Source organism: Amborella trichopoda, chromosome 4 (assembly GCF_054954075.1).
Source record: "Amborella trichopoda isolate Santa Cruz 75 chromosome 4, AtrichopodaSantaCruz75HAP2 v2.0, whole genome shotgun sequence".
Classification (NCBI taxonomy): domain Eukaryota; kingdom Viridiplantae; phylum Streptophyta; class Magnoliopsida; order Amborellales; family Amborellaceae; genus Amborella; species Amborella trichopoda.
The window spans coordinates 4,927,088-4,939,211 of NC_142339.1; the positions used below are offsets into that span (position 1 = coordinate 4,927,088).

A 12,124-nucleotide genomic window follows, 5' to 3' on the forward strand; every position below is an offset into this window, starting at 1 on the left:
CTCTCTGTGTGGGTTGAGAAAGCTTCAATGGCTTCAAGGGAGAGATAGGGATGCCCAAGAGAGGGACGCACAGCTGCTGCAGCTAGAGAGATGCTAGAGAGAGATGGAAGCCACGCAGAGAGGGGAGGTCGCGGCCATAAATAGAGAGAGAGAGGGGAAGTCGCAGAGGCTGCAGCTAAAGAGAGAGGGAAGCCTCGCAAAGAGATGGGAAGTAGCAGAGGCTGCAGCTAGAGAGAGAGGGAAGCCTCGCAGAGAAATGGGAGGTCGCAGAGGAGAGTAAACAAAGGTTACAAGGAAATTTTTAGAGGTTTGAAGCATTTTCGGCCCAGGTCTTTCGTGCGCGGAACTTTTTTAGCAGCCCTTGATTTCAATTTTTTTGAACAGGGTCAATAGGGTGGAGCAAAATCACTGAATATTCTCGCCTATAGGCATTGCTAAGCCTTTTCTATATATATATTATATATATATATATATATATATATATATATATATATATATATATATATATATATATCTATGAGAGATCCAATTCCATAACTCATATCTTGACTTCCCAGATCAAAGGATTCCTACTCTTTAAGTGTTACGGATAATAAAAACACCAGCATTGATTTCTCCTCAAATGGGAAAACATATGATAATATTTATTAAGAATTACGGCTGTAGAATGAGGCATATCAGATTGCTTGACAATGCTACAGTCGCAGAAATAAATCTCACCTCTTCAGAGCAACAGCCTGAAATATAGGTTCAATATCAGTTTTTACCCGGTTCTTTTCATTTTGATAACTTGCAATACAATACCAGTTAAAAGATCTTGATATATAACTTCATGTTCTTTGAATCTTCAAAAGATCATGAGAGTTTGAAATGAAAAGAGATATGTTCTTTGGCATCAGAGACCGTTTTTCTTCAGCCACTTTTCAATTATTTTAAGTTTCTTTATACAGACTAAAATTTTAAGGTAGAGGACAACATAATTATTTTTTTGTTTTTTTAACGTTTCTTAAATTTCCACTTCTTTCCTAATTTGTAATAATAGGTTTTCAAAACATTTCCCAAGGTAATCCTATAGCTTTCAAAAAGAAAACACTCTTGAAAATCTTGCACAAGAAGATGTGGTCCCTGAGACATGATTATCACAATGATTTGAAAATCCTTTCACTTTTTTATCGATCGACGTGGTTTGAACTTGTAACACAAATGTGTTCCCGAAACGATGCCAATCTCAGTAACTAAGATATAAAGAATCTGTTTTAAAGACAGGGTATGTGGTACACTAAAGGGGCCCGCCATCCATTCTCGATAGGGAGAGTGTAGATCAACCATAACCGAGCCCAATGGGGCACCCATCTGGGTAAATGGAATGCCCTTGTTTTGAGAATGGGGCTGGGATCATCGTAGTGGTACCACCGTGCCCTAGTTAAAGGTCACAGCCTCCGTTCTCCCTAACGTATTCAAACAGGTAGGGCCCTGCAATCCCCATTATTCTACCCAGCAAAAAAAAAGTGCCCTTGCGATGTGCAGTAAACTATAAACCATACAACATTGGTGTATAGTATAATTTGCTTTAGAGCTATACGTTAACTTTTTGAGTTGTTGGTATCAGGTGACCCATAGCCCCATGGGTTCTTGCTCGCCCAGTTCCATTGGTCCCGGCACATTTCGTCTATCCCATATTTAGCTCTGCAAAACCCAATTGCTACCATTTAACAGTAGAAATTCCATATATAAACATATACGGTTGAGCAAAAAAAATTCAATAAAAAAGGAACAAGGAAGAAACAATAATTGAGAATTGAGCTCACGTCCAATTCAATGCGCGTGCCGCTTTGTCAGTGGATGCGTAGACTATTTCGGCATCCCCAGGACGGCGAACAGCCATAACCAGAGGAAGTTTCTAAAATCAATCAAACATTAGTTAGGCCTAGTTTCTAAAACCAATCAAACATTAGTTAGGCCTAAAACTAGAGAGAGAATCTGGGCATTTCTTCTCTTTGAAAACAAGAGAGAATGTGGTCACTCATTCTAGGAGAGATTCTGGGAAGTCATATACTTTGAAAAACCAGAGAAGGAATTGGCGCAGCTAATTCTCTCCAAGAACTGATATTTTGAAATTCAGATATAACTTGAGCAGTCCAGAGGTAGAATACCTTTCCAGAGGCCTTCTCAAATGCCGCTACCATTTCCAAAACGGAGGATCCTTTTCCAGTCCCTAGGTTATATACTTCACAACCTGTAGGTCAAAAATAAGTTCAATCATATGCTCAGACTTCTCTCACCTATGCGATGGAGACTCAGGTCTATCACTCTTACTCTTTATGCATAGAAAGTAGCCATGATAAAGGAAATCGTGCATCATGGGACGAACTTCCACAATAGTGCTCCCTGACACGCCAAACGTCCATCTTGTAGATGGATGTTAAAGAACAATAGCCCCACCAAAACTTAAAAAGTCAAGTTAGATTTAAAAACTCTTCTTCTTCTTTTTTAGTTTTTTTTTTTTTTTTTTTTCAGATTCATGCTCATCATGGTCTAGATTCTAAAATCTTTAAAATTTTAGATCCAAAATCGATTTTTGGAGAGAGGACTCATTTAAATAGATGAGGCAGTGGACTCATAAAAACCTTGCCCCACGATGAAACTGTCAAAGTTGTCTTCGTGAGTGCACAACACTACATGATCCTTTACCAAATTTATAGTCTAGAACACCGGTCCATGCAATTTCATTAATCAGACATTCCGCATATCAAAAGTTATCCAGGCCCAATTTTTGGCAGGTACAACCATCCATATTTCTGCTACGGGAGTACATTTGGCCACTCACTTTTTTAATTCCACCCACTTCTTTTGCATGAACCACCCGAACATGGGTGGAAACACTGAAACCAGGGAAGTTTATTTTGAAGAGTGACTGAGTTTGCCCCAGTTTACTTCTTTGGAAAGTGCACTATGATCCGCATGATCATGTAACAATATGGTCGCAGCAGCCATCCCTGGCCCATTACTAGGTTGGAACGTGGGGGGAGAGCGGGTCCCACCAAAAATGTCACGAATTCAACAGGACAAGCATTCTCCATTGCTGACCGAACCATTGACCAGACAATAATACCCTTATAATCATATGTTTATAATTATCATATGGACAATAAGTATGTTTCCAGCATCTTTTACAAGTATATAAAATTATTTTATAACATACATTTTGATCCCATAATTATGTACAATAATTTCCTTTTTTATTGATTAATACATATGCTTAGGATTCGTATACTATGCAAACACTTTTGTTTCCTACACTTTTCGAGGATTACCCCAGCCATCAGATGTCAAAAACAGATGGTTCAGGTAATTCTAAAAAACTGTCGGTGCTTGAAGCCTTGAACACAATACATTTCCCTAAGTTCATCTTCCAAACTCACACAAAATTGCAAGAATCAGCTCAATCTAACTCGCTATGCAATTGGGTGAGATGAATACAATAAATCATGAAACTTTAGCAACTTCCATACCTACACTAGGGTCATCAAGCTTCTGTACGGCAGCAATGTGTCCATCTGACAAGTCCACAACATGAATATAATCCCTGACCTGAGAAACGTAAAACAGGAGCATCGCTTATAAACATCTAAAGAAAATACTGCCGAATGGAATAACTCATGAAAAGATTTTTACTTTCTAATCTAATGAAGAAAATTTTAAGAGAAATTACGGCATTCCCCATTAACCAACCAGACAAACTTCTAACTCACACTCCAGTAGAAACCTTAGCATGGCACAAATGATTCAAAGAAAATCAATTAAGAAGATAACATTGTATGACACAATTCATACATGTGCAACAACTAGCAAGTGAACAATAATGCAGAAAGTATGGCAACAACTTAGCAGGCTTATTTCTTATCCAGAAAAAAACAAATAGTAGGCTGATTGGATTCACAATTAAAGGTAAATTTTCCAGATATCAATGCCAGATTTACACAGAGAACAACTTAATCCACAACCACACCCGATGCATTTATCTAAGGTTCAGTCAGGTATACAGAACAAATCAACAAATAGTTCATTTCTCCAGAATGAATAAGAGACAGTGTACCCCCGTGCCATCCTTTGTCGAATAATCGTTGCCATATACTGTTAATGCTGGTCTCCGGCCTACAGCAACTTGTTGAAGAAAAGGCATGAGATTGTTCGGGATTCCACGAGGATCCTCTCCAATATAGCCACTCGGATGAGCACCCACTGGATTAAAGTATCTAAGCAATATAATCTTCCATTCTGAATCTGAACGATAGATATCTCGGCAGATCTCTTCAATAAAAAGCTATAAAAATAAATGGAATGGAAAACAAACTAGTTTAGCACCCTAAAACTCAATATCAGAATACAGAGCATAAGGTAGAGATATAGAATAGATAAGCAATCCATAAGCAGACACACCTTAGTTTGCCCATACGGGTTCGTGGCACATAGTGGGAACTGCTCAGTGCAGGGAACCTCCTTTGGCGATCCATAAACTGTAGCAGATGATGAAAACACCAGCTGTATGATTTTTTTAAAAATCAGCATGTATCAATGTCTGGAAATGCTAGAGGAATGCAATAATGTACTTTGCATCAATAAAGATCTTTGTAATCAACTGCAGAGGGTATGTCTATAGAAAGTTCAAAGTTTTGCGAGAGGGGAAAGGAATTCCAAGATAAAAATATCAAAACATGCCACAGAAGAGCCAATAGGGAATATATGTCTAGGACACCATAGATATTCGCCAAGGAACTATAGAAAATGCACCAGCTTTATAACAGAATTGAGGCCATCAGGATTAAACAATTTGCACTAATACATTGTAACATCAGAATTTACATGACTGCAATAGATTTTAACTTCACATGCACATTCAGTTGAATCCCTTTGGTCGATAAGCTCCCTTTCCACCAGAGTTATCATAAAAGAATGTATTGAGAGTACTGAAACTTGAACAAAATAATATCTATGAAGGTTAGAAGACGAAAAAAACTATTCCTTTACTATTCCCAAAATCTCTGAGTGTGAATCCAATGAATACCCATTAATAATTAATATCCACTTAAGGTTCAGATTGAGGGGAACAGATTTCAATTGCAGTGTATGCATCCTGTCAGTTTTACCTGCCAAATATACATAATCAGGCCTCTATCAAGGATGATCATGATCTAGGGGAGTTTCCATATGTCTATAGCTTTTTCCGCTCGTTTCTAACAAGTAACAAAATAAACGAATTTAGATGCATGTTTGCAAGGACACCCCAAGTTGCTTGGCGGGAATGAGCTTGGAATTCATCCATTCTAACTTATTTATGCCTGTCTTGTTGGCCCAGTCCAATTTCTCCAAACAAGGTTAAACTTGGGATTCTATTACCATCACTTTAGCTATATCCATGTCATAAATTGTACAATTTCTTGAATCAACCATATAAGTAAATCATTGAAAAAGGGAAAATGAAAATTTACTAGAAAGTTTAGTTAGAATAATTTAGTAGAATGTGAGCTGCAAAAAACTGTGATCTGATGATCTCTATGCCTAACTGCCACTAAAAGACGACTGACCATATCTACTGCCATTAAAACCACTAACATATACTAGAAGCTCACTCATGGCCATGGCATTCAAACAGTATAGACTTTGAAGAGTCCACTGAGGTTGTTTGGAATTTTATTGTTCAATAGATTAAAATACACAGAATAGCTTCTATTAAACCCTATTTCATGGCATGATAGAAAAGATCAACTGTTTAACAAATGCCTATTTCATGGCCTGATAGAAAACATCAATTGTTGAACAAATGAGTAGAAGGAAAACTTAGATCCTAAAATTGCTAAGCATCAAACTATATTCAGCAAGCATATGTAAAGTAAATTGTATTTCAGCACAAAGAACTCTAAATATTTCAAAACAATCACTTCGAAAAGGATCCCCAGGTTTTTGTTCCCACACAACTCCAATTTCAAATACAAATTTCATATCTTAAATAAGAAAGGTGAAAACCCAGTGAAGAAACAGTTGAGACTCCTTGCAGACGTTTGGGTGTGACTGCTACAGAGTACATATTATTTCATATGGCAATGGGTTAAAATACATCTCAACAAATAGTGTTGTTCCATGAAGGATCAGGGCATGCAAATGGGGAACACAAAATGGCAATAGATTTTAAAGTTTCAAATATGTATTGGGCATATGTGCTTATGTGAGCATACATCTATCTTGTGCATTGATCTCATGCAAAGAAGGTATAAAATATCACAATCTAATGCATATTAGAAGACCAAAACAAAGTTCAACCATGACCAGACCATGATTCCTTCATGCTCCAGCATGTAAAGAGCAAAGCAACAGTTTGGTGCACGCTCATGAACATCTGTCTTCCTAGTATGAAGATTTTTGCTTCTAAGATCAAACGTGAATATAACAACTAGCTTCATTAAATGAGATTGCCTGAATTCGGCATGGGAGCAATTATAGCAATTAAAATGACAGTGAACCTAAGCTTCCAAAATTGCAATGCAAGGCTCCTGTTGCAGTTTGCAGGGGCATAATTTTGAACACCATGATGTATACGAGATCCACAGGCGGCAAAATATATAGCTATTGAATATGGAACTATTGCCACATAATTAGATCTGCATCATGTTGTCACAGAATAATTTCAAACGACTGTAAATAACACAAAAAATTGCATTACCTGGCTTCAAAATACTCCAAAAATGTCAGATAAATAGGTGTTTACCTAGAAATCGTGCTGTTTCATCGCCATTCCATAGTACGAAGTAGTGAACAAAGTCATCTTAAAGGGTATTTATTATTAACTCTATTATTCCTTCTCGTCTAAAGAAAGAAATCACTACTATGGAACTGGAAATGTAAGCATCTTGCACACGGTAAAGGAGATGAAGTCAAGTAATTTCTATGATGCAGTCCACCATAGAGCCAGTTTTGCAGATAAATAGACAAAGAATATCAATTTCTATATGGTTTGAAAGATCTTAGACTTACCCTTTTGCAACCATGTGCACCCATCACTTCTAAGAGATTAATAGTTCCAATTAGATTGTTGTTATAGTAAAGCAATGGCTTCTGTACACTTTCACCCACTGCTTTCAATCCAGCAAAGTGAATGACAGTATCAAAACTGCAGCAAGAAATAAAATGAAGGAAAATTACAAATCTAGTAGTCTACAAGGGAAAGCGACTTAGATGATAATATAACATAGATGCATCATTGCAATCCCAAAGTATGTTAGCCTACCAAGCAATAACAAATTATGAATTTGCTGAGAGAAACTAACTGAACAAACAAATACATCAACTATTTAAATCTGATGAAGTTTTGCCTATCGTATCTGCCTAGTAGTATAGAAATCACCCTTATTGTTCTATTTGCAAATCCATCTCATCAAAGTCCAAGAAAATCTATTTTTTGAGTACGTGATGACAAAGTCCAAGAAAATCCATTGAAACACTGCATTCATTGGCAAGTGCAACAAATGGCTATGCTGATGCTCATTACACTAAAACTAATGCAAATTCAAAGTCATTTAGTATATTAATTAAATGCATCTAGCGTTAACTAAGTGCGAATAAAAAGCCTATCAGCCAAAACCAAACTGAAAAATTAGACTAAAGTTAATGCTGATGCTCAATAGACCAAGATTTATGCAAAACTAGAGCCACTTAGAATATTAATCAGATGTATTTAGTATTAACTAAGTTGGTAAAAGGAAAGTCCACTGGAATATTCATCAGATGTATTTAGCATTAATTAAGTTCCCAAAAGAAACTGAAAAATTAGTGAAAGATTACCTCGAAGAAGAAAAGATTTTCTCCAAGGCCACCTTATCTCGCAGGTCAACCTGTAGAAGAAAGTAGAAACTTCAGCATTGTAAAATATGCCACAAAGCTCAAGACAATATCACAGGAAGGAACAAATAAACAAAAGAGAAATCAAAGCAGTATGCTTCAACACTAGGATTCAAGTATGAGTGGAATTGCATAACATTTTTTGTAGTCATAAATGAATGATGCCATCCCTATCACAAGACTGAATTAGTAGATAATCATAGTCCCGTAGCATCTTTGAATCATTTCCTCCATCATCCATGCGGAACGAAATATCGTGAATGAAAGTAATAAAATAAACATCTGAATGAAATCAACATTTCTAGTCATAAAATCTAAACTGCAAGTCTACGCATATATATGAAATACAAAGCTAAACACACCTCAATGTTTTTTTCTTTCTTTTCTGTTTTTTTGAATTGTACATATCTGTATATATGCATTATGCATGCTTGCATGCATATAAATACCAATTCCAAAAATTATCAGAAAAAATAAACTTCGTTTCATTTGATATAAAAGAATCGGCAGTCTGCAGTTGTACTTAGAGACTTTCAACTATAATAAGAATTTATGCCGTTGAGTTTACCAAGTGGAAATCTATATAACGATAAAATTTTCGAAGATATATTTATTGAAAATGATTTATCAGAAATGTTCCTCAGAACATTACAAAAGTATTCAACTAATTCCAAAAAAATATTAAAAGTGCTTCATTTTATCCCCTTACCATATTCCTTTGTGTAGAAATTTCATAAAGCACTAATTTCTTACCAAAAATGAAAATACCAATTATTAATGATTGACCACTAACCCCACCATGTCATTGATGAAAAATTACCTCTGAATTAACATACCTTTTCAACTTTTCCATAGTTTTTTAATCTTCTTTCCAGTCCATAAAGCATAAACATGAAACAAGGCTATCTTATTAAAAAGACTAGTAAAACAGTGACAAAAATACCAACAAAGATAAAAATAGTGACAAAAGAGAGAATATATGATCGTAAAAGGATATCCTCACTAAAAATGCATGGGAACAAAGATCTGCTTGTACAAATCCTGAGTAATGGACAGATAAAGCAGTTTAAAAATGTGCAAACCTCCATGTTCAAATCATTACATTGATCGATACATGCAATTGGAAATCACATATCTCTTGAGAAAAATGATTGTTTTTGTGAAGATGGTAAAGTGTGAGCTGCATAAATAAATAAAGAAATAAGATACTTTTTCTAATGAAAGTGTGCAATTAAAATATATTCCTAGATCACCAATATGACTTTACTGAATACAAATATATGAAAACTAAACAAGGGTTTTACTTCATCAAAGATCTAACAAAAACACGATCATTATAGACCAACAATAGGTTCAACACATTAAATGATGAATTTAGTAAAAAAGTAAAGAGTAGATTTAAATTCCAAATCAAAAAAATTTAAGACAAAAAAAAAAACCGAACTTTAGAAGTCTAATAATAGACTTAATCAGGGAAGGATAAGAAAATCGTATTAAAAATAGAAACAGTTCTAAAAGCCCTGATTTTTTTTCAGGATTTTACAAATGAAAAGAATCACAGCAACAGGGACGAATAATAGAACCAGCACTAAGAAACCAAAACTTAAGATTTCTCTGTAAATTATCAAAAATTGCATTGAAGGACAGAATTAAATCCACTAAAGAAATGCTCTAGGCATTGATAAAGTACAAATCAAGTAGATCACAAAAATCACAGCAATGATTAGCCAAAATCAATGATGCAAACGAAGATCCAACCAGGTTTGATCGATGAATCCCAACCTTACCTCGTGAAAAACAAGGTTTTTTCCAGATTCTCCAGCAAGCTCAGTGACTCTTTTAATGGCGATATCTGAAGAATTGTCGAGCTTATCGACCACCACAACATTGAATCCTCCAAGCAGTAGTTGCAGGACCGTGTGGCTACCCATGTAACCAGCTCCACCAGTCACCAGAATGTTCTTCCCCATTTCGAGAGAGAGAAAGAGAGAATCAAAATGAGTCAACAGAATAGAGAGAAAGACAGGGATCCGATGTTTTCTCGGATAGAATAATTTGAGGGTATATAGAGCGAGAGGGAGAGCGCGCTCGAAGAGGGGCGAAAGAGTTGATTGATTTATATACGAAAGCGTGGAGATGACGTGACAGGAACAGTCACGCAACTTAGACTATCGAAGCATTGAGTGCAATGCTAATTTTTTTAGCTTAATTGCGACCAAACCAGAGAAAGCGGAGAAATTGTCTGAACAAATATGTTGTGGTCCAGAGCGACCACAGTTAATACACATCTCAAAGCGTTGAGTGCAACACAAAATTTTTGAGCTTAATTGCCACCAAACCAAAAAGAAGAAAAGAAATTGTCTAAAGACTCTAAACCAGCGTTTTAAAAAACGCCGAGTCCGGTTCGACTCGGAAATCGTGAAAGGGGACCGGATCGCCTAAAAAATCGGAAATCATCCGGTTCTAGAGAGAACCGGACGAATCTGTACAGTGAATCGCCGATTCACTGTACGGAATCGGTGAGTCCGAACAGTGAATCGGCGAGTCCGTACGGAAATATATATATATATATATATATATATATATATATATATATATATATATATATTTTTTTTTTTTTTTTTTTTTTTTTTTTTTTTTTTTTTTTTTTTTTGTAATCCATGATCGAATTGTTTTTGTTTTTTTGTAATCCATGATCGAATTTTTTGGTTTTTTGTAACCCATAATAGAATTTTTTGTAATCCATGATCGAAATGTTTGTTTTCTTTTCTTGTAATCCATGATCGATTTTTTTGTTTTTTTTTTTTTTTTGTAACCCATGATAGAATTTTTTTTAATCCATGATCGAATGTTTTGTAATACATGATCGAAATGTTTGTTTTTTTTTTGTAATCCATGATCGAAATGTTTGTTTTTTTTTTTGTAATCCATGATTGAATTTTTTGTTTTTTGCTTTTTTTGTAACCCATGATAGAGTTTTTTGTAATCCATGATTGAATTTTTTGTAATCCATGATCGAACTGTTTTTTTCTTTTTTTGTAATTCACGATTGAATTTTTTGTTTTTTTTTGTTTGTTTTTTTTTGTAATCCATGATCGAATTTTATGTAATCCATGATCGAATTTTATGTAATCCATGATCGAATTTTATGTAATCCATGATTGAATTTTTTGAAAATTTGTGATTTTTTTTTTTTAATCCATGATCGAATTTTTTTTTGTAATCCATGATAGAATTTATTGAAAATTTGTGATTTTTTTTTTAATCCATGATCGATTTTTTTGAAAATTTGTTATTATTTTTTTTTAATCCATATTATTCAAAGAGAAAATGAGAGAGATGATGATTCTGAGGCCACGCTATCCCACCCATATTATTCACATATCGAGTCCCAACAGCAACAGTGTAGGGATGAGCACGAAATACTGTAAATTAAATGCTGAATGGCGGTTCATGCAGGGAAAGAACATATCAATATTCGCATATTCATTCAAAAACATGAAAATTCTTAATGGAGTACCCTCATTTTTTATTGAATTCCTAAAAAACAATATTTATAATGAATTTTAATAATTTTTTCGAATTTTTTTTAAGCTTTATTCTGATCGATTCACCCGATTCTCGATCCGGATCGCCGATTTGAAGATCCGGATGGGTTTTTTGGAAGCCCGATCCGGGTCACCGATCCGTTTTTTAAACCATTGCTCTAAACAATATTTACTGGTCCTGGGGGGACCACGTTTAACGCGTATTGAATAGGAGCAAAAATATCGGGGTTTTTTTATGAAAATTAATGACGAATAATTAGGGGTGGCAACGGGACCGACCAGGACCCGATTTCACCGGACCTGGCCTGAAAATGGAGTGTCGGATCCTGGACCTATCGGACCCAACTCAAAAATTAGAATTTCTATTTAGTTAATTATATTTAAATATATTTCATATATTGAGATTAAAAAAATATCATAGGACTTAGACCTGAACCCGATCGGATCCAAACAATAGTATGATCCAAATAGTGTACGGGTCCAAATATTTGGACCCGGACTTAGCCCGTCAGGTCCAATTTTTAAGCCCATATCCCAATTGGCAACACAATCAGCATCACCAAACAGAGATCTCTCTCTCTCTCTACAATTGCACAATCACCACCTTTAAAACCAGAGATTGATCTCTCTCTCTTCTTTCTCACTCTATTTTGACGTACATATTTGTCGCATGTCATGCACCA

The 12,124-nt window shown here is 35.3% G+C and overlaps 1 protein-coding gene across 1 annotated transcript; it reads right to left on the bottom strand.

Annotated features, from left to right (window-relative positions):
- Nucleotides 1–1,208: 1,208 nt before the first annotated feature.
- On the bottom strand, nucleotides 1,209–9,903 carry LOC18439267 (UDP-glucose 4-epimerase GEPI48). The gene is made up of 9 exons (XM_006849436.4): nucleotides 9,681–9,903; nucleotides 7,837–7,886; nucleotides 7,030–7,165; nucleotides 4,441–4,542; nucleotides 4,097–4,324; nucleotides 3,513–3,591; nucleotides 2,154–2,236; nucleotides 1,809–1,900; nucleotides 1,209–1,686 (listed from the first exon to the last, which is right to left on the bottom strand). Exons 1-9 carry the CDS (start codon nucleotides 9,861–9,863, stop codon nucleotides 1,584–1,586), a joined length of 1,056 nt encoding a protein of 351 aa, XP_006849499.1. The 5' UTR covers nucleotides 9,864–9,903; the 3' UTR covers nucleotides 1,209–1,583.
- Between the last annotated feature and the right edge of the window lie 2,221 nt (nucleotides 9,904–12,124).

What these genes read in the sequence shown, in the direction of transcription:
- LOC18439267 (XM_006849436.4), bottom strand. Translation starts at nt 9,863, where the DNA reads ATGGGGAAGAACATTCTGGTGACTGGTGGAGCTGGTTACATGGGTAGC. An exon ending in AAAACCTTGTTTTTCACGAG is followed by an intron (nt 7,887 to 9,680) that starts GTAAGGTTGGGA and finishes TTTCTTCTACAG; the next exon opens with GTTGACCTGCGAGATAAGGT. An exon ending in TTGAGAAGGCCTCTGGAAAG is followed by an intron (nt 1,901 to 2,153) that starts GTATTCTACCTC and finishes GATTGATTTTAG; the next exon opens with AAACTTCCTCTGGTTATGGC.